This window comes from Varanus komodoensis, unplaced genomic scaffold (genome assembly GCF_004798865.1).
Source record: "Varanus komodoensis strain SLA01 unplaced genomic scaffold, ASM479886v1 scaffold14_1, whole genome shotgun sequence".
Lineage (NCBI taxonomy): Eukaryota > Metazoa > Chordata > Lepidosauria > Squamata > Varanidae > Varanus > Varanus komodoensis.
The window spans coordinates 2,271,565-2,294,517 of record NW_025335438.1 but is presented as its reverse complement, the minus strand read 5'-3'; the positions used below and the strand labels follow the sequence as shown (position 1 = coordinate 2,294,517).

The 22,953-nt window shown below is 39.3% G+C and overlaps 1 protein-coding gene across 1 annotated transcript in view; it reads left to right on the top strand.

The window, feature by feature from the left end:
• TMEM67 (transmembrane protein 67) overlaps positions 1 to 11,409 on the top strand; it is a 30,749-nt gene extending 19,340 nt beyond the window's left edge. The window contains exons 17-28 of the mRNA XM_044423772.1: positions 168 to 266; positions 634 to 720; positions 1,883 to 1,982; positions 2,799 to 2,938; positions 3,884 to 4,024; positions 5,169 to 5,249; positions 5,989 to 6,105; positions 6,833 to 6,949; positions 7,383 to 7,487; positions 8,096 to 8,198; positions 9,335 to 9,477; positions 11,173 to 11,409. Coding sequence (XP_044279707.1) covers positions 168 to 266; positions 634 to 720; positions 1,883 to 1,982; positions 2,799 to 2,938; positions 3,884 to 4,024; positions 5,169 to 5,249; positions 5,989 to 6,105; positions 6,833 to 6,949; positions 7,383 to 7,487; positions 8,096 to 8,198; positions 9,335 to 9,477; positions 11,173 to 11,253 — 1,314 coding nt within the window. The 3' untranslated portion in view covers positions 11,254 to 11,409. The remainder of the gene's footprint in view (positions 1 to 167; positions 267 to 633; positions 721 to 1,882; positions 1,983 to 2,798; positions 2,939 to 3,883; positions 4,025 to 5,168; positions 5,250 to 5,988; positions 6,106 to 6,832; positions 6,950 to 7,382; positions 7,488 to 8,095; positions 8,199 to 9,334; positions 9,478 to 11,172) is intronic.
• Positions 11,410 to 22,953: the final 11,544 nt, after the last annotated feature.

The window sequence follows — 22,953 nt, the reverse complement described above, 5'->3', positions numbered from 1 at the left end:
CCGCTCCCAAGGCTTTGCCCAATTCTCTGAAACTCAGCCATGAAGCTGCTAATTATCCCAAGTATTTCTATGTCAGTGCAACCTTTTCTGAAAGTAGTATTTCTTTCTGTCTCTTTTTGAAATGATTTCCTCCTTGTGTGTAATAAATATATCATCTGACGTTATAGACTGTTTTGAAGTTCTTGCTGTTCTACGCTGGAGACCTTGCAAATGTTTTCTTCATCATCACAGTGGGAACAGGGATTTATTGGCTTATATTCTTCAAAGTAAGTGTTTTGTGTTTTTAGTAGAGTGGGAAGTAAAATGAATAAATTATGTGCATGTATATGGCATCTGAAAGTTTATGTGCTTATTTTCCTTTTTGGCTTTTCTTATCAGACCATTAAGGCAAGTTGTATGTGTAAAATATTTGGCGTGTTTGTCCTTACACTTTCCATTCACCTCTTCCTTACACTTTAAATGTGCTTGCAGTAGTAAACAGGGCTTGTTAACATACTATAAATCCTAGCTTTATTTAGGCTGTGATAACTATTTTGCAAAATAAGTTATTTTGCAGTCACTATTTTACAACTAGTTCTAGAAGTTGGTATATGATTAAACATGCATGTAGTTACAGGCTGCTTCACTCCACAGGCTCAGCAATTTGTATCTGTGCTCTTACCCCTGCCAAGACAAGAAGATTATTTTGTTTCTTATGTCGGATGTGCTTTTGCTCTGAAGGTAAGCAAACTGCCTTTCCAGTATGACAGCTATACTTGTTTTCCAGATGCAAAACTGCTATAGCTTATCGATGCTAAATTGAAAACAGTGAGAGTTCACTAAGGCAGGGGTGGAGATCAGAATAGGGGATGGGCCACCCATCAGGCCTTCTACAGGCTAGATAACATCTGTGAGCATTCATGATAGCGTAGCTCCATCACCTGTTTTGCCTTTCTCTTCGCTGCCAAAAGCACAGAGAAAAGGATTCTGCCACTTCATCATTCCAGCTGAGTTGGATGCCTCATTCACATGCCTCTTCCTTTCCCCACAGGTCAGCTGTATGTGCCACTTCTCATCCTGATGGAGATGGCATACAGCCCATGAACTGACCTGTATGCCTTCTCCACATGCCTCTTGCTGTCCCCTCAATATATTCAGTCAGAGTCACAGAAAGTATATGCATATGATACACAGAAATACACACAGATTGTTGATAGATGTAGAACAGAAACAGACTTTTTCCATTTCTTTTTAAACTCTCAGTTATGCCTTTATTTATCAGAAATAAAAAGCAGATGAACCCTCAACATTTAAAAGCAGTATTACCAAACTTCAATACATTTTTGTTCATCTGGAGAAAGAAAGGAGCCTCTTTGATGGGAATACCATTATCCTTCCTGCTTCAACAAGAAGCACCAGCCTGACAGCACATGGACTTCTCTGCTGGTGGCAAGGCACTTCTTGTAGTGGGTCATCCTGCTAGCCTCCAAAGTCCCCTTCCCATATAAGTGAGATTTATTCAGTGAATGAATTAAATCTGCTGCACAGGAAAATTTACACATGTCCTGAGGAACAGCCTTTAGAAACCCTTATATATAGTCTGAATAGGACATTTCTTCATTTTGTACTACTATATGTTGTGGAGTGCAGAAGAAGACAGGTCTTTATGGTGCTGATGGGAAACCAAGGAATTTTCCATCTTGCTCTGAAAAGGAGTCCTACACTTTCAAACAATACACTATTGCACTAGAGAAAACTACTGGCTTTTTCCATTTCTGTATCCAGCTGTACTAGATAGCACTGGAAATGCTTTTCTTTGTGTGATTCTGAATGCTGACTGCTTGTTTTTATTAGTTGTTTTCCTAATTTCACTTATTTTTCTTTCATTAAATAATTTCCTTAGGCTCTGGAATTTCTGCATCTGCTTGTTTCCCAACTTACAATAGATATTTTTTTCATTGACTGGGAGCGTCCAAAAGGAAAAGTACTTAAGGCAGTTGAAGGTATTTGAAAAGCATCTGTTTGTATACAACCAGAGCAATTAAGTTATTACTATATATCTTTTCAATGGGCTGATTAACTTGCAGCCTGCAAGAAAATTATTTTTACAATTCTCTCTTTTTTGTGTTTCACTTAACTGGCAAAAATGTCCCTAGTAAAATAACATGTACCTGTTTCTGTATATCATACGTGGAGCAACTATATATCCTTTTCCTATAACATAACATTATTACCACAGGAATGGTCAACTTGTGGCCTTCCCAATATTTTGCCCTCCAACTCCCATTATCCATTACTGTTGGCTGTGATAGAACATTTACAGAACCATAAGCAAATCACCTTTGCTTTATAGAAACCTTTCTTCTGAGGTAGGCTTTGATGGGTCCAAGCTTAGAAGCACATGTTTCTATAGTGTCCATGTGATAAAGATAAGACACAGAACCATTTTATATTTCAAAGGTAGGGCAGCCTTCCCCAGCCTGGTACTCCCCAAATACTGTGTACTTCAACTGCCCACTAGCCCCAGCCTGCATAGTCAGTTGTTAGGAATGCTAAGAGTTGTGGTCCAAAATATCTGGAAGCTACCAAGTATAGAAGCCTGGGGAAAGTTACATGTAAGTCAGATCTTCAACAAGAACCTGCTTCTATTGGAATGCAAAAAGTAGTCCCAGGAAACAAGGAATTCCCATATCCCAGCTATAGTCAATTAAGTTTGTATGGGACCATGTGCCCTCACTAATAAAGGGTAATGCTCCTGTGCTTGTATTGATGATGCTATACTTTAAAATTTTTTCCAATTTTAATTTGCTGTTTCATAGGAGAAAATGGCATAAGAAGCATTTCGGCACCAGTCAGCATATGGAGAACATATTTCATAGCAAATGAGTGGAATGAAATTCAGACCATCAGGAAAATAAATCCGCTCTTTCAAGTGTTTGCTGTTCTCTTCTTTTTAGAGGTGATTTTCACATTTCATCATCATCTGTTTGCTGTTGGAAGTTTCTAAACTTAGTATGTAGACAATATGCTAAAATTTAGTTGGGGGAAGCTGATGAGAAAATATTAGTATAATAGTTTAAGGTGGAACTGTATGCTGTTTTATTTCTATTAATCAAATATAAAACTCACAGATAAGGTCTGTTATCACAGCTGCATGTTAAAGACAAAGGGAATGCGATAAGTAGACATCAGTCCTTTTTAATGTATGCAAAATGCACTTGCAGCTAAAAAGTATTTGTGCTCTAGTTCAATAAAAGTAAATAAAATGGTTAGTAGATGCTTTATCTTTAGCACATTCTGAGAGGCAGGGGAGGCCTACTTACTTCATGCATTTATTATTAAAAAGCTCTGCTTTGAAGATATTTCTTTGTAATATGCATCTCAGTTAATATGCATCACTGCTTTCACTTTGAATTAGACTGCCCATAAATCCCTTTGCAGCTTTGAGTCTTGACTGCTAAATGATATTTATGTATCGGGAAGTGAAACAAGTTGCACAGTTAAATACTTGACATCACAAAGGATTGCAATCAGTGTTTATTCATCTGAATTGTCAAATCTTTAAGTTCCAAGGATAAAAATATACAGCACTGGGATTTTTTTACTAAGTCTTACTAAAATGGTGCTGCTGATTTTGATGGAGGAATTTAAAATATTGTCTTCTGAATTCATCTATCACAACTAAGCACATCTGCATCATAACTGCAAACCTTCTATATCATAGTAATGTATAGAATTATTTAAATAAAAATGGATGTTGGCAAAGTATTATCTTCTGTTTTGAGCACTGAGATACACACTAAAGGCAGTGGCATACATAATCACTGCCAGGTAGAGAATATTTTTCTAATGACCATCACTAATACATTCTCTAAAATGGGTTTTTGTAAAATTCTCCTTTCAGGTTGTGGGATTTTCAAATCTGGCCTTAATGGATCCTTCTTCTAGTCTTACTAGAAGCCCTGAAAGTTACATAGCACCCTGGAGCCGTATTCTGAGATATGGCGTGTCTGCTGCACTTTGGTTAGTTATTGCCATAATACAGGTAAAACTTTGCATTATTTTTTTTAAAAACCTACAGAAATATATGGCAATTTAACAGCCTGGAAGTAAATGGAAGGGAGATTTGCATTAATTTAAGGGCTGGGAAGTAAATGGGATGAAATTTGTGTGCCTGTCAGGGAACTGCAGTAACTGCAACAGTAAGGACTACGAAAAGAACTCAGGAAAATGGGAGAAGCCAATATCTCCACTTTCTAGACCAGTTGGAGACTCGGGGAAGTGGTAAAAAGGTGGAGGTCACTGAAAAATGTCCTCAGCACTTAAAATTGAGAAAATTGCATTGCTAAGCAGGGCTTGATATTATCCCCACACATACTTTTGGTATACTTGCATTTGCTACTTTTCCTCCTTCATTTGTGCTGGCAACTTTATGCCAGTTAGCCAAATGTCATTGTCCTTGCATGTTAATCTGCTTCATTTCACTGCTCCATTTTGACAGCCAAACAGATAAAGAAATTGTCCAGACATAACCACACATATCAGACACATTTGCACATGACAGCACATATTATAAGCACATTTGCACAATTTTCTGGGGACAAGGCTTTGTTTGTGTTGCGTTGCGTTGCGTTGTGTTTTGTTTTAGGGTAGTGAACAAGGGACTCTTGGACATCAGTAGAGGTTCAATCTCTGGTCATGCCACAGGTGAAGCAGAAGGCTTTTTGCAACTTGCCAGTTGGCTCATTAACCATTCCCTGCAACCCACAATGAAATGGATATCATGGGTTCAGATGATATAGCAGCTCAATGTGGAGCTGAACTAGAACCAGCTATGAATTGTCAGGGTGGCTTGTTGCCCCAGAATAAACCACTATTCAGGAAACAGTCTGAGTTCAGATTACCTGACAGCCCACTAGGACTAGTTACCCATGATAGGTTGTTGTCTTGTGTAAATCCAGTAACTGAAATCATTGGGAATTATACATGCACCACATCCTGGTTTTTACTTCTCTGGAATTTCCCCAGTGTTTGTGGGGAGCTGTGGTGCAGAGGGACAGTGCCTGAGACTTTCCAAACCAATGGCATATTAGGCAACTGGTGGCTTCCACTTTAAAATTAGCTCACCTAAAATAAATAAAAAGTACATTTCATGAATGGATTGGTAAACTGTTTCTTTTTTTCCCCAGATTGTGTACTTTTCAGTCTTTTATGAAAGATTTGTAGAAGATAAGATAAGGCAGTTTGTTGATTTATGCTGTATGAGTAATGTAAGTAATTTTTATTCTTGGTAGCTTTCTTGACAAAGAGTATTAACATTTTAAACTACGGTGAGTTTTACTTTACTTGTTAGTATTTTCTCGTACTTGATAACTAGACCTAACTGTGAAGAAACTTTACCAGCTTCTTCACCAAAAGCTCAACAGGGTATAATTTAATGCTCCGTCCTGTGACCAGTATCCTTGAAAAGGAATATCCTATGTATGATTTAGTACACTTGGGAGAGTTCTCCATAGTACTGTCAGAATGTTTTCATTCATGGGAATACAATAGCCTAAATTCCTGAATTCAGAAAGTGGCTAGAAAAAGCACAAACCTATTTTGTTAATTTTTTAGCATTGTAAAGACTTTTTATGACATCTGAACAATTGCAGTTAAGCAAACCTGCATTCTTCATCATTCTAACTTCTACCATCCTACCCTCAACCCTGCAGTCTTGGGATTGTGGAAGGGTAATCTGCACACCAAACACTCCCTCTCTCAGACAAATACACATATTATTTCACAAATGCCACAACACTAAAGTTACTGCCTAACTTCAGAATGTATTGTTACATACTAGCTGCAGCATGGTGGTGTTGAGAAATACTGCAGTTGCAAAATGCATTACTAGCCCAGAGTTATGCAAAGAGGATTCAAATTCTCATTGAAAAGAAACATTTTGAAATCATAATGTTATCTGAATCTGTATGTGCTCAGATGCTGAATTTTATTTTCCTTGCTTTATAGATTTCAGTCTTTCTGCTGTCACACAGATGCTTTGGGTATTATATTCATGGTCGGTCTGTACATGGCCATTCAGACACCAATATGGAAGAGATGAATATGAACCTAAAGAGAGAAGCGGTATGTAAAAAAACGAGGAATGAGGGACTACAGGTGCACTATTATTAACGGTTTGTGAGAGCTTAACCATTCTTAATTGTATAGTTGAGATCTAAAGAGCTGGGATCTAGTTAGGTTTAGATCTAAACAGGTTACCAAGGGTAAGTTCTAATGTATACAAAATGGCAAGTGTATTCTTCACCTGAGCTTGCCATTTTGCATTTTAAAAAATTCAAGCTGTGGAGGAGAGCATTTTCTTACATGCTCACAAGCCAACCATAATCCATGCCCCATTTTATGGTTTGGGGTGACTTGCTAACTATTCCAAAAAACCATCGTGACTTCGTTTGGGCATATATATACAAGTCTCACAGCATGACTTTTCAAAATGGCACCCAGTAATTCAAGAAGAAGCCCTGCAGGGAAATTTGCTCACAATGACTTCTTGTTATGTGTGAACAGCCCATTATAAAAAGATAATACCATGGCATCCATTAGAGATAATCTTTTCACCATTCACTATAGAAAAAGTTACAGTAACAATAATATCACCATCCATAATCCATTCCTTTTACATCTGTATAACATTGAGCAATATTTTGCCTTGGGCATTTTGATTTTCCACAATACGAAAAGGCAAACACAGAGGTTACACAAATGCAGTTATACTTAAAGTGTCAGGGATAATACATTCTTGAGCTGAATCTTTGTGCACATTATTACAATTACACTTTGTGCCATTCCTCAGGAGAATCTGTGTAGTCAAAGAGGTTTGCTACCAAACACAGATGGCCAAACATTTCAAATTTCTGTTTCAAGCAAGATGAGGCAGCAATATGACAGGATTCATGAAACATTAACAAGGGTATGTATGTTTTTGGTAGACTGTTTTCTGTTGTATATATTTAAAATGTGATTTTTAAAAAGAACCTAAAAAGGAAGTCATAGAGGTGTATCCATTGCAGCCAGTTCAGTTACTCAGTTGACATAGCAATAAGGAAAGTGCACCACACCCACATGCTCAGCTGGTGTAATGCGAGAGGTTACTTCCTCTCTTCTCAGATGCATCTACTGCATTGGAGCATCATCCTTGAACTCTGAGGTATAGTGGATCCTTGGAATTTAGAAAAATCTCAGAAGATACTGTCTTAAGAATGATTCCTTTTTTTAAAAGGGAGCAATCAGTTATTTCATTCCAAGTGTTCACTCTCCAAGCGTGGGGACATCAGAGACTTCCCACATGTTCCAAAAGAATCCCTAGGCATGCATGTTTTATACTCCTCTCTTTTTCTTCCCAGAAACATGGTCCAGGTCGGCTTTTGAATTCTTCTGCAACTACATTTGAACAGAGCACTAAAGCATACCATACTATGAATAAATTTCTAGGCTCATTTATTGATCATGTACGTATTCCAACTGACATTTAGTTAAAATATTGAATAATGATTTTGATATAGGAGCTTGTGATTTATTCTTTATTTTGAATAAGCCTGTAGACTGAGCATCAGATTGCATTTTATTTTACTACCCTGCAATCAATATTTATTTATTTATTTTGGATATTTCTAGGCCATCCATCACTCTGCCGTCTCTGGATGGCTCACAACAAGAATACTATACTATAGCAATTCCTTTTTTAACATCTCTGTAATGTATGTAAAGTGTTCTTTATTGTGGTGTCCATGAAGCAAAACTACCTGCCTTTGGAAATCCACCTTATTTTGATTATATTGGTTTCCCGTCACCTTTTGAAAACCTCTTTGTTTCTTTAGGCCTTTGGCCTCATCCTTGTGTGATTTACTTATTCTTTGCTCACTTTCAAAATGTGTTTTCTTTTCATAGCTTTTATTCTGCTGTTCTTGTGTTCAGACAGTTACAGTAACAATTGGCTTGTAATCTGTTACATGATTCACCTTGAGCACAAATTTTGCCCTTGCTTTTTATTCTAAGTAGTTTTGTAATGCAAATGTTCTTTAGTTTTATTTGGAGATGTTGTTTTCTAATTTTATAGGTTCATAAGGAAATGGATTACATCGTAAAAGACAAATTGTTATTAGAACGAATCCTTGGAATGGAGTTTATGGAACCAATGGAAAAGAGCATCTTTTATAATGGTATTATCAACCTAGATTTTAGAATTTTCTTTTATGCAAGCAGATGAATCCTAACAGCTTGTATTTGAATGAGCCCTAGGCATTTCTGTGACAGAATGCTTTAATGCCTCAGGAGTATACCAAAGATATCATATAAAATTGAAACTCTCCAACTTCTTTATGAATATCCTAGGAATAAATATGTCTGCAAATAAATAAATTGCATAGTAGTAGGAGAAAATATGGTATATCTGCAACAGGAAAGATCATCACAATGCATCTGGGTAAGCAAAGCTTACTACACAAATTCTCCTGGCTAATGACTCCCCTAAAGTTGCTGTAGCTTCATCAGCATTAACTCCTGCAATATTACGCTTAGGATTCTAAAGAGCTGTTCATTGAAACTGTACACTGCTTCCCACAGCCTATGCTGTCAACTTGTAAAAGAGTAAACTACTCTCCAGAGTTCGGAAGAGAAGAGGTGATCTAACTTGCTGTGTTTATACAGTCATCCTGAATGTTGCTACCTGAGCTCCATTTTGCAAGCATAATTAAAGAAGATTGCCAATCATAGAATTAGACATCAGTACTTGATGAAGTAGTTACACAATGCAGTTTATGAATAAGGCCACAAATAATGTTACAGAACAGTGGCTCTTCATTGGTCTAATTTAAAAAAAAAAACAAAAAAACTTTCCAAGAGGGCAGACACAAGTGGAATGAAGTAATCCATCACCTCTTATCATCCAGCCTGTTGCATTTCTATGCCAGTTGCAGAAGAAAAGACATCTAGCATAGAAATCAAGCAGGCTGCCCCAGGAAGGATAGAGTAATCCATCCTACCTCCACAAGCTTACTCCCTTGCCTGTGTGTAAGTTCTGGTCACCAGTGGTGAACAAATGAGTTGTTAAATACATGGTTGCTTTACTGACATAATACAAGGAATTAGTCTAGCAAAGCTTTGGGATTTGGAGGTTCCAAATTTTATTTTTTATGTATATTTGAATATTAAAGAAATTGTAAAGCACTGAAATGCTCTAATAGAAACTCCAAATTTGCAATTACATTGGATACATAACTAAAAATCACCCATAGAGCATAGATGGCTTTCTCATTTGTTATACAGATTTATCAACAGATTATTTTCTTTCTTGCAGATGAAGGGCACTCTTTTAGTGATGTTCTTTACTATGGCAATGAAACTATGCTTCTCATCTTTGATGTGCTGTTTTTTGCCATTGTGGATATGGCTACCCAAAGTTTTGTTTTAGCTGCTGTTCTTACATATTTACAACAAGAGGTAAGCCTCCTTATTGGAAAGTCATTTTGATATGGTTATAGCAGTTTATATATATAAGAACATAAGGGCTATGATAAATCAAACCAAAGATGTATCCAGTCCAGCATTCTGTTCACACAGTGGCTAAATGAATACCTGTGGGAAGCCTCATAGGACATGAATGTAATAGCACTCGCCTGCTCATCAGCTGTTGCACTGTTTCCAGCACTGGAAAAAATACATACCGATGCTATCTAGTAGCAATCGATAGCCTTATCTTCCAAAAATGTGCCTAATCCCTTTTATAGTCATCCAAGTTGGTTACTGCCACTACCTTTTGTGGCTCTCCCATTTATCTGCAGGCTGAAGAGAGAATACTACTATTGTTCATAGCTAAACCTGCCAAATTCTACAAAAATTAAAAGTGGAACTGGTGATGCTTCCTTTATTATACTTCCTTTACAGTTTAACGGAAAAGATGAAACACACTAGCAAAATGAACTATTAAGGAAAGCAAAATGAACTACTGTAAAATATGTTAGTTGTTTCTGTGAAAAGTTATACTCCTTAAAATATTAATGTAAGTTTGATATGTGTGTGCACTATTGAGCCTGTCCTTCAGGCTGGCTTCTTTTTACCAGTAATATATATGTATAGAATCTTGTCCTTCTACTACCTGTCTGAAGGGAGGGGGACTGGGTGACAATATATATTCAGTTTATAAAAGTCAAATAGCAGTCTCTGTTAGGCAATTAGTGAAGAACCATCCAGTATTGCCTCACTTCCCAGTAAAACTTGCATTGCTCAAACAAGAAAGCCCACAATAGTTCTCCTGGCTGTTTGCATGCTTTGCCACATGGCCTCTAGGATTTTTCCAAGAGGCTAATACTTGCTTCATTGGCTGAGGGATAAATGTTAGACCTGTAGTCTGTCCTAGACCCAGCATTTCATATGATTACGAGTCCCAGACTTGCTACAAGAGTAAATGTAGCAGTGGCATAGACCCCAATTCCAGCCTTATCAAATCCTTACAAAATACCCTCAGAGTAAGGGAACGTTTGTTGCCATGGCACATCAGAGATGGCTACTCTTATTCTGAGGGGGCTATGCTAGGTCATGGAACCATTTGCATCCTCCTGCTATTGTTGGAACATAGACGCGGCAGTCTTGTATCTTGAAGTTAGGATTGGGCTTTTGATGTCTCTCTCCTAAGTTATGAGCATAATTTAGCAATATAATCATAAAAATACATGTTTGTCCCTCTTTCTCTCACATATGTTCATTGCTACACTACCCATTATAAAGTTCTTTGCTGTTCTGGGGTTGATAACACAATGATATTATTAGTAGCAAGCTCTGCTATATTAAATTTGCTATTCCATTTTTGGAAGGACAGTCATTCAATGATGGGAATGCAAGATTTCTGGAGATAAAAGTATTATAACTAACTCTCTTGAAAATTTGCTTTCTTTACGGTTTCTATTAGGATCACAAAAACAATGAAGTCTTGCATTCAGCTCTTTATGCTCACTCTTATTATGTGAGATTCTTCGTTTGACTTGATCACGCTTGGAAAATCCAAGACAGTAACCTAAGCAGAAATTAAAAAGCATGGAGCATTAGCACAACAGGCCATCTTATGAGCAATTTCCTGCTATAAAATAGTATTTTGTACAATTTATGCCATAACATTTGAAACTGGTTTTATCTTTTCAGGTTTTTAGGTTTATTCGTAATACATTTGGACAGAAGAATTTGGCATCCAAAACTTTAGTGGATGAAAGATTTCTTATATGAATACATATGAACATTCCCAAGCTGCTGAAAAGTCAAACAAAAGGAAGATTCATTTGCAGTACTGTGCAAATATGAATGTATAGTATTTCTCTGTCGTACTGTTTACTAAAACATTTTAATAAATTAAATAGTTTAGTCCTTGTAATGGCTTGTGAATTACATGCCTTAAAATAGATGGAAAACTTTTTCTAGCTTGAGGACCTGTTTGCATCCTAGGAAAACACGCATGGGCCACATACCCACTTGGGCTGCAACTAGCACCTACCCTTACTCAAGTCTCCCTCTCTCTCCCTCTCATGCACAGACACACACACCATTCTTTCCATTGACCCTCACACACACCTTCCCATCACCATCACTTCAGCTAATCCATGCAAGTCATCTGAGAAAGAAGGGATTATTTTCTCAGCTATTCCTTGCACTTTAGCTGTGGGGACATTTTCATGGTATGCTGGGTGGGGAGCTTTAAGCACCTCTATTCAATATTCCATGATGGGAATCAAAATTGGCTGTCTTATTTCTCAGCTTACCTGCACCAGTCAGTTGAGGTATGGAAGATTCCAGTCTATTCTATTGTAGGGTGTAGGGCTTTAGGCAGAAACCTTTAAACCTTGCCATGATTAACGGATGAAAAAGCAGTGTTCTCACAGCAAAGCATGGAGAAAGGTTCCTTATCTCAGCACTATGCAGGGTAAAGCCCTTGCCTCTGATGAGCTGATGAGCAGAGATAAGAGATTTATTCTGCTTTTGGGAAAGAAACAGGCCCTGGGGAAGAAGCTGATGGACCAGAGAGAGAAACCCCACAGACTAAGCCAGGCATTCTCCATGCCCACCTTAAAAAGATGCTAAGAATCAGAAAGATGTCATTGTCAATATTATAAAACTAAATCACATGAATTTTAGACATGGGGGTTGTATATTTGTATCTGCATCGCTGTTGTGGTTTAACATATGTGTTTGGTTTTTAGTAATGATTTACAATTTGTGGACTAGGAATGATAAAGAGGTGGATAGGTCAGGAATAAAATGTTCCAAACATGCAGAAGACTGGTAGCTACTTGAAACACTTTTTCTAGACTGAGGGTAGCAGCCACTAAGCATTTAATAGGTCCAAGGCATGAATTTCACAGAATTTGATAAGCTGTGTCCTAGCCTGGTCCAAACAAGAATATGTGAAGTACTTCCAGAAAAAAATCAGGTTTTGGTGACTCCAAGAAGAAGTAACTATTATGGATGAGTGCAACCTCTATCACCATATCACTAATTGTATGCAGATGGATTAGACCAGAAAGACTATTAAAAACAGCTTTGAAATGGAAAAATACATTTTGTGTATGCATAACTAATTAGATTCTGTCCCCCTACTTGTTATAAACAAGCATGTTTGTTTTCCTCCTCTCTTTCATGAACCATCAACAAAAGGATTCTGGAATTTGGGTGCTCTAGCTAGCAATTTTGCTGATCCATTAAGCAAAGGAGTTCATGGTTTAGCCTTCCACAAGAGTAAAAATGCTGACCCATGTAAAAATGTGCTGAACTAATTAAACAAAGCAGATATGGTTTGGGAGGCAAACAGAGCTCCACAGTTCCACTGCATGAGTCAGGGTCAGTAACAAGCAACTAGCCCTTCAGAATAGCATGACCTACTAAAATGAGAACTTTTTATTTAATGACTCCCAGAACTAGTTTTGCACAATGATGTCTTCACAAAATGAATGTTGTAGTAGATTCCTGAGCATGCTATGAGCCAATTTTATGAAAAGGGAAATGTTTTTCTCCATATTATATTATGGAACTCAGTTACAGATGTGACAAAAAACTGGAGGAGGTAGTCACCTTTATAACGTGTTTGTCAGACACATCATTCTGGCAAGCGGCTTGCTTGTCAAGACAAGGCAGACAGTGGTGTCATGCAGTAACCTGGTTCTTACTGGATCATTCTGAAAACTCATATAGAGCTAGCAGGACTCTACAAGGACTGGAGCATGGTGCCTGTGCATCCTCTAATGCATATATGTTCTAAATTACTCAGCCTAAGAGAGAGCTTTTGTTTGGTTCACAACTTTGCAGGTTTTGAAAATAATCCCCACAAACCTGCAGGAATACTGTTCAAGCTTGAATTGCAGGGATAGGCGACTTGTAGCCCCCCCCCCCCCGATGTTTTGACCTACAGTTCCCATCATGCCTTACCATTGACTACGCAAACATGGGCTTATGAAATTCATAAGCGGAAAAATCTGGAGGGATACAAGTTGCCTCACCTGTTGTATTGGCATCTCCACTATATTTCCATTTTTGGGCTTATCAAATTAGAATCACATGCTAGGAGAGACGGAAAATCACTGATATGTAGGCCATTAAGAAATAAAGATTTGGTTGTAATAATTTCTCTACTAGAACAATTCACGAGGGACCTACCATGTTTGTATCACCCTTCACTACATTCAAATATGTGCTAACAGCTATGAGTTTTCTGCTATGCAGACGAAGTCTGATATCAGAGAAAAGCTTCATTTTTCCAAGCATTTCCGCCTTTACTGAGCAAACAGCAAATTTCCAAACATTTAAAAATGGGTTGGTGGCGTCTAATGGAACTTAAAGGAACGCTTACTCCCATATAGATGCCTTTCTCCAGGAACCATCTGTGAATGACATCAGGAGGGTGAGTACCCGGAGGAGGGCTTTCTCGGCAGTGGCGCCCTATTTATGGAATGTGCTCCCCAGGGAGGTCCGCCTGGCGCCGTCATTATTTGCTTTTCGGCGCCAGGCTAAGACCTTTTTATTTAAAACTTATTTTAATTGTTAATTTATTTATTTAACTAGGGTTTTTTTAGCTGAGAATGCACTGAGGTTTTATTGAGGTTTTATGGTACTGGGGGGTTTATTGTATTGGGGGCTTTAATGTATGGTTGACTTTTTTTGATGTTGTGAGCCGCCCCGAGGCTTATTGCAATGGGGTGGCATAGAAATGTTTTAAATAAATAAATAATGAGTTCTCAGTGGCTGTGGGTGGGGTGAGGGGCAGCACTGAAAAATACTTGCAGTTGAGACTGAATGAGGCTTGCAAAGCTCTGGAAATCTGTACTGTTTGATATCCATGTGCTCTTCTCCCATATATGCATAGCTCCCATAACTTCACCTGAACAAAAACCATTCAATGGATAGTAGTTATACACAGATTCATATCTGGGTTTTGATGCCATGTTTCTGTTTCCTGATTCCTTTCTCTACAGCTTCCTTCCGCTTTCTGTTGTTTATTGCAGTTACAAATAAAAGGCTGAATCTTAATGCTAGAGTGATGAAGTTATATGTAAATCTGCACAAGTAACATACTGTGTTCCAGTTATGACATTGTTTCCTCAGTGCAAACATTGGCCCATTTTTTCTCTTAGGAGAGAGCATGCAAAACCCTGATTTTACCCCATAAGCTTTATCAAAAACAAAACCAGATTACTTAAGTTTGATTTGCACGTGGTAACAGATATAGAAATGGGCATGTGAATCCCTCCTGCAGAGGGTATTATAACAGCTGTATGAAATTTTCAGGAAGTACATGAAGATACTTTACTCAAGCAGCACCATGATGTTTCATTTCATGAGACCTCCACCTGTGTACAAGCTGAATCTTTAGCAAGAGAACTGAAACTTTTCTTTGAATAGATTCACCATTAAATGATCTTGTGACTTTCAAGAAATGATTCCAAAAGAATAACTGAACCGCTCTTCATATTCCTTATATGCACTCCAGGCTGGGTTCCAAACATATTTTACTTATGAATGATTCTTCTTTGTGAGTCATCAAGATTATTAAATTCAGAATGCCATGAATTCTAGTCCTGGCCTCTTGAATAATGGCATCTGTCTGGCAAATGCCATCACATAACATATGATGAATGTTTCATATAAACTATATTTAATTGCAAGGGTCACAGAAAATATTTGTTACCCTTTTTCATTATTTAAAAAGTAAACATTGATGGAATACTGGCATCATAGGATCACAGTGCTGGTGAGGACCTGTAAGTGCCCTTAGTTTTCTTAAAATCAGTGCTGTTCAAAATGGCATAAAAATTTTAATGCAGCATAGCAAGGACAGGCACAGCATTATGAAATAATAGGGAAAGTATTAAGTTTCTAAATTTCTTCCTTGAAATTCGCAGCTGTTTCTGTGGGGGGGGGGGAGGTAAACACTGCCAAGTTTATTGAAGGATATGAGGGCACAACTCCAGTACGTCAGGTGCAAGTGCAAACCTGGCACCCAAAACAGACCCTGCAGCTTTCATGTCCCCAGGACCTTATAGGTCAAAGTCTGCATCTTGAAGGGTGAGCAGAAGAGAGCCAGTGTGATGTAGTGGTTAAGGGTACAGGACTGAAACTCGGGAGATCTGGGTTCTAGCCCCCACTCAGCTATGGAATAACTGGGTGATGTTGAGCCAGTCAGAGTCCCTTAGCCCAACCTACCTCACAGGGTTGTTGTGAGGATAAGATTGTGAAAGGTGGGGAATTGTTTAAGCCATTTTAGGTTTGTTGAATGGAAAAAATGAGGGATATAAAGTGATTGATTAAAATAGGCCCTAACAAGAATCTGGCAGCTCCTGCCTATTGGGAAGGGAGCTCTGAAGTTCTGCAACAACTGCTGCTTCCAAGCACCCTTCAAGGCTTCCTCAAATAAAGCACAGCAGTGTTGAGTTATAGGGTCATGGATGGTGATGTTAAATCAGTGAAGAAGAGTTGTCCTGAAGAAACCTTGCTGGACCTTAAAGATCCAAATAGTTTTAGGTCAAGGGTGAATGCACCCTTCCTGGGCAAAGTCCTTAAATAGCGTGGTAGCCAACCAATTCCGGACACTTTTGTATGAAACCGATTGTGTGGATCTATTTTGGTTGGGGTTCAGGCAGGATTTTGGTGTAGAAATAGCCTTGACTGCACTTTGTGATGACTTATGCTGGGAAAGAGACAGGAGTATGACTGATAACAGCTTTTGATATCAGCAAGCATGATATTACTCAGCTCTGTGGGCTCTCCAATATAGGGTTACTCAGGAGCCAGTCTTGTCAAGTTGGAGTCACTTGGAGCACAGTCATCTGTGTGCTGGTAACACACAGTTCTGTCCTTTTCATCTTGAACAGGTTAGGCTGTGGATGTGCTAAACCAGTGCCTGCCTGTGACAGTGGACTGGATAAAGACTAACAAACTGAAGCTCATTCCAGCCAAGGCTGAGCAGTGGGTAGTTCCTCTAGCCAGATTGCTCTGAATGGTGTTGCACTCCTCTTACAGCTTGGGGGTGCTTCTTGATCCATCTTCAGTATTTGAGGCTTGGGTGGCCTCAGTGATACAGCGTGTCTTCTACCAGCTCAGCTATATACTTATTTGAACAGGGATAGACTAGTTTCAGCAGTCTATGCTTTGGTAATCTCTAAACTTGCTTGCTGCAATGCACTGTTCACGGGGCTGCCCTTGAAGATAGTTTGGAAACAGCAGCTTGTCCAAACTGCAGCAGCCAGACTAATAACTGGGACCAGACAGTCTGGACATATAACACCAATCCTGGTGCACTTGCATTGGCTGTCTATATGCTTCTGAACGCAAGTCATGGTGCTGCTTTTAACCGATACAGCCATAAGCAGCATGTGGCCACTATACCTGAGGGAACACTTCTCCCAGACAATGTATTCAGACAGTACTTTCTACATCTGAGACCTTTCTCCAAATGCCACCTTCAAGAAAAATTCAGTTGTTGGCAAAGAGGGGCTTCTTTTTGCTATCCCCCAAATTATGGAATGATTTCCTCCCTGAAGTCTGCCTGGCACTTACTGTATTTTCAGAGCCAGGCTAAGCCTACCCTCTTTGTCAAGGTATTTACCAACCCCTAACATGGGGTGAAAGATGCTACCAGGTGTTTCTCCTTGTTTAGCAGACCTAGCAGTATGGACTGTTTTTAGTTATTTTGTTGCTAAAATGTGAATTTATTGTAATTTTATTATTTTAACTAGTCTATTTTTATATCCTATTGTATTTCTGAACTGTTGTTTACTGTCCAGACAGCTTCATTGTATGGTAAAGAATAAAATTAGATCAATCCTTGTTCTTACAACCAGAGGCAGTGGGGAAGATAATGCTTCTGTTGAATAAAAGCATTCCAAAATATCACTTGATCATCAATATGGAAGAATCTAACAAAATACCTTGCTTCTGCAGCTTGCTGCACTCACTTCTCTGGTCTCCAAGGACTAGCAGTTATCGTTTGTCTGAACTGAATATAAGGTTGCACTTTTCCTGTGCCCAGCAAGCTCAAGTTATGAAACATTTTTTGTTTTTAAGACAAAAAATTAAGAACTCCTGTTTCATGCCTTTCAGAATTATAGCAGCACAGGCAGGCTTGAGAGTTCCTCCCAGATCTCAAATATTTCAGTGAGACATAAAAAACCAAAAGATGTTTCTAAGTTGCATTTTTTCAAGAGGATGATTTTCTGCAATGCAATTCTACCTGTTCTTAGGAGGAAGTGCCATTGAATTCAATGTGGGACTCAACCTGCAGTAAATGAACCTTTTAGGAAATAAGACAGTAATATCTAAGCTTAAATAACTTGCCCAAGAGCAATCTTTGCAAGACAGACAATGCTTTGAGACTTTCTGGAAAATGGTCTCCTTTTGTTGAGTTTATGAAGAAAGGAGTCCTCAAGTTTGGTTGGCACAGAAGATTTTCTGCATTGTAAATTTTGTTTTGTGTTGTGGTCTAATTTTCTTCCTTGGTTTCTTTCTTTTTTCAGTCCAGAACATTCTGTTGTTCAAAAAGAAAGGAGAAAACACTACATTTCAACTGTACTAAAATAAAAGGACACTAATGAAAGAAATTACTAACTTTGCTAATTCCTATATTTTTAATTCAGGGTGGAGTCACAGTGACCCACTTTTTCCTTATCTTCTCATCATTGCTTTTAACTGAAATTTTTACCTTCTGAAGCTAGAATGTATTTAGGAATATTAAGCAAACTTTACTTAAAACATTATCTCCAGTGTTGTCTGTAATATCCTGCCAGTTCCAACATGTGCTGTCTGGACCCAGGAATGTAAATAAGATAATGTGAACTAAGCACTTGTTTGCAGAGTCAAAACATTTGGAATTTTAAGTGCCCCCCCCCCCGTGCAATATTATCATCAAATATAAAAAAGGCTTATAAAAGCTTGACCATTCAAATGTCAATTGGGAGGTGTGTATTCTATAGAAACTACCCTTTAATCATTGAATTGGACCCAGACTTATAAAGTAGAACTACTGAAATTGATAGATTAGTCTTAAGTAAGTCCCACTGACTTTAATTGGTCTACCATATGACTAAGTCTGGCTCCAACCAATAGTTCGTCTGTGTGCTTTCATTGTGCACTGATGAAGTGTCATAACTCAGCAGTGCAAAGCATGCTTTGCATGTAGAAGTTCTCAGGTTCAACCACTGTACCTCCAAGGAAAAGGAGCAAGACTCAAGAAATGGCATGTGTATTAAATCCTGAAGAGGCTTGCCAATCACAGTTGACTGTGCTGGGCTCGATGGAGAGAGTTGCTGACCTTGTATGAAGAGAATATCCTATATTCCTAAGTAAGTTTTCCAAACAGAGAGGAAGTGGGGGAAAGAAAAGGATAGGCAGAAAGTGAAAGGATAGGCAAGGACACCAGAGGCCATGCCGGGACTTTTTAAAAAGCCTTCCCCTCCCACCCGGCCAGGGACTAAGGGATGAATTCACATGCAGCTCTCAGCTGGCTGGGCCTGCATCTCTTCCTGGACTTAAAGAGTGAGGAAGAAGACTTGATTCTGGACATGTCCGTTTAAGCATTCTGTGGAAGTGATTGTCTCCTTCTGGTTCTGATTCCCTCTCTAGCCCGGAAGAGGAGGCGCCTTCATCCACACAGCTATTATCTCTTGCTCCAGGATCTTCTGGGACTTTACCAGACCTTTTGGAACTTGGAGGATACATAGAAACCAGGGGCTTCTGAATTGAGCAAGGATTCTTTAAGACATGCAGAAAACTTGTCAGAGAAGGTGGAGTTAACACCACTTCTAGACTAGCCTACCCTCAGAAGGCCTCTGCACATTGCTGGCATGACAGCCTTTTTGTGACTGACTTCCCACAAATATGGGAGATGTCAGTGGCTGTCGGGACTGCATACAGACTGCAGGCCGTGTGTTGCCTAGCCATGTTGCTTAGCCTTTGCTACCTCTGTGTAAAGCATCTGATTTCATTTTTAAAAGAACAGCAATGAGCTTTACTTGTTGCTGGCTTTTGTAGATGAGTCTGTGCTCCAATCAGAAACTTAAAATGCAGATGTCTCTTTCGAGCTCCATCATCCCTAGTCTGGTTGGCACCCAGCATAGAAAAGGTTCTGGAATATGCTTTCCCATGACCTTTGCAGCTCAGCAGCTTGTACAACAGTGTAGCTCTTCCAGTAGCTTCAGGCTTGCTTTTATAGCCTCTGAAATTTTAGACAACTTATGCAAAAGTGAATGAAAACAAAGGGCTGCTTATGTAACTCCCATTCCATCTGAAGACTGCTCAGGCTTGGAATTGTGTCACGTAGATCTGGCATCTGAAAATTACAAACCAATGTTCTAGGCAAAGTGTTGCTCAGTCAGTCTTCAGGGCACACAACCAGAACATGTGGCAGCAGCTGAGCTTTTGACATCTCTCAGGGGCAAACTTTAAAATAACCCTGTTTATATGATAGCAACCTAAACCTAAACAAATAAGACCAATAGAACAAGCAGGTTCCTGCAAGATTCCCTTAAATGTCCTGATGCTTGCACTTGTTAGTAATACACCCCACCAAAAGCAGATGGAAACTATCCAAGTGCATCTGTTGTTTCAGTTAATTTAGTTTTGGCTGGCAGCTTAACTCACATATGGGAAATCTGAAGCCTGCAGGCTGTGCATCACCCCATCAGCTTTCTGTAATGCTTTCTGGATGTTTAAGCTGCTGTTGACCCACCATCAATTACTCCCACCCTGCTGCATGTCCACTGTTGCCATTGCCGCCACCAGCACCACCACTGCCACCACAATTGTCTTGGGGTCAACAGCACATGGGGAGAGTCATCCCAGTGTGCTGCCTCTCCAATAGATTTGCACTCCTGACCGTACGTGAAACAGCTGTCTGGCAGGTTGTTGGGGTAGGTGATTTAAATGGGAAAGGTGGTACATTGAGGGGAGTCATCCCTGCATGCCAACCCTTTCCCCACTCCTGCTCAGCTGATTTATGCTGCCAAAAGTGTGAAGTTATCACAAAGGAGATTTAAATTTCCCCATGCTGAGATGCAGAGGATGGGATGGGTGCCTGTGCATGAGACAAGGTGAGAAGGAAGATTGTGTATGTATATGTGTGTGTATGCAAATGCAAGTGAAGCTGCTAACTCACTCTCCATCACATTTAACCCTCAGGAGCAAACCACCTCTGCTTTAACCCATCTACAATACTGGGTTAAGCAAAATGTCTCCTGTTGCACATCACTGGGCCTACTTTTATTACCAGTAATTTTGTGACATAAATAGGGAGAACTTGGATTTAAATCCCTGCTCAGTCATGAAGCTCACTAACTGGCCTGAGGTTATCTTTCAGCATAAGTTCCTTCACATGGTCATTGTGATGAATCAGTGAGACTTCAAGTGTGTTGTCAAAAGCCTCTTCAAGAAACATGGGATGCATGGGCAATAGATCTCATCATGATAGCTGTAAGGGGGAAAAAAGAATGACTTCTAGTTCCTCAAGAAGGCAGTTGTGAGAAACTTCTGGCATGTACAGAAAGCAGAGCTTCAGCATTTGGCATCCTTAGGCAACTACTGGTGGCCACATCCAGGCAGAGTCCAGATCTGGGCTTATCTAGCAGAGGAATGAGTGCATAGCCATTTTAACTTCCTACAATTACTGCCAACAGTTTCAGATAAAATTGAGCCAAAGGCCCACCAATACAGTGAGGACACACCAGAGGATATTTTGCTTTTGCTATGTGCTCCTTCAAAACTGAAACATCCTTTGATGCAGAGAATTGGGCTGCTGTCATGCACTGTGAACGCTTATTTGGCAGGGGAAGGTGGTAGTGACATCCCACACAAATAGATCACTTACTGACAGATTGTCTCTGCTGGCTATGAGACAATGTCACTGGAAATCAGTGTGAGATATCTTTTTACTTGCAGTGTAGATGCTTTTGAAACGAGGCCCTCAGTCAACATGTTTCCCCAGTAATGGCAACGCCATTCAAATCTAGCATGCTCTAGCGTTTCAGCCCTGCACATGGCAGGTCACCTATGTCAGAGTTCGTGAAAATAGAAGGGACTAAATATTCCAAACAAAAGGTATTCTTGTTTATTAGAGCTCCATGCTTGGATGGGGTTCAGCCTATCCTGGATGTAGGGTGGCTAATTATATATCACCAAAGCTCTTATTTCCAGTAACCAAGCTTTAGGAAGCCCATTTCAACATTTTAGAATGGAGGGTAGGGGGACAGGACAAAAGCAAGGAAACATTATTGGTAGTCCTCGGAAAGGAGACTGGCTCTCTAGGAAATCCCAGAAAACCACATTGGAACCCCTGGTGTGCTCAGGACTCTATATCCTTGTTTTAGATGGTATTGAGGAAAAAGACTAATTGACTCAATGTGAGGCAGTTTCCTGCTACAGAGTTTGGGATCACTGAGCTACTGTGGCAGTTTTATACTTTCCCATTTTGCTTGCCCAGAAATAGTAAGGATACTTGGAAAATGAGTTCACTGATATAGAAACAGAGAGATGTATAAGATAGGAGTAGACAAACTCTTTGAATTGTGGATGCATTTGGCAATCTAAGAGATTGTCTTGGGCATTACCATAGAATGGGTCCCATGGGAGGCATAGCAAAGGACACTCAACTTACCCAAAAGACTGAATACGAGGCAGAGGTGGAGTTCGAGACCCAACATCCTAATGACTCATTGAACCATAGTTTTCAGCACCAACATAAACCCATTTGGCAGCACTACTAGCTGCCTATAAGAAAATGTGTTACTTTAAAAGAAAAAAAAATGGAATGTATAGGGCACCTTGGTGGCCAACAAGAAGGGTGTCTGGGGCACACTGTTGCCTGTCATGATAAAAGATGTTATACCGCTGTTCTCAAAGCAACTTAATTTAGAGAAACCCAATTAAATAAGGTAGGAGTGGACTCGCAGACCAGATTAGGCCTGCAAAACTTCCCCACCAGGTCCACAAAAACCCCTAGAGAGGTCCCTTCCCAATGAAGCTCTACGTGTCCCCCACAGATGCATAGAACTGGCTTCAGAGAGACAGAGAAAGCCACTTCAGATCACTTCACTCTGGAACAACAAAGCAAATTAATGATTAAACTGATTAATTCTTCCAGATTTAAGTAGCATGAAGATCAAAGTGACAAATTGCAGGCTGTTGAGTTTTAAGTAATCATGATGTAAATAGGGATCTAGGCACATAGGAGAGAAGATGCAAACTACCATCTTCGCTGGGAATTCTTTCTTGCTTATGCACATTTGCACATGTCTACAAAAATGCTTTTGGGTGCCATACAAAGCAGAGAGGTAGACTTCCTTAGATCAGTGTGAAATGACTTTGATAGCAGTACTTTGCTGAAACACAGGCAGAGAAATTGCAGTAGTCAGAGAATAGTCCTGTCGACTTCAGTCTCAACATAGCTGTCATTTT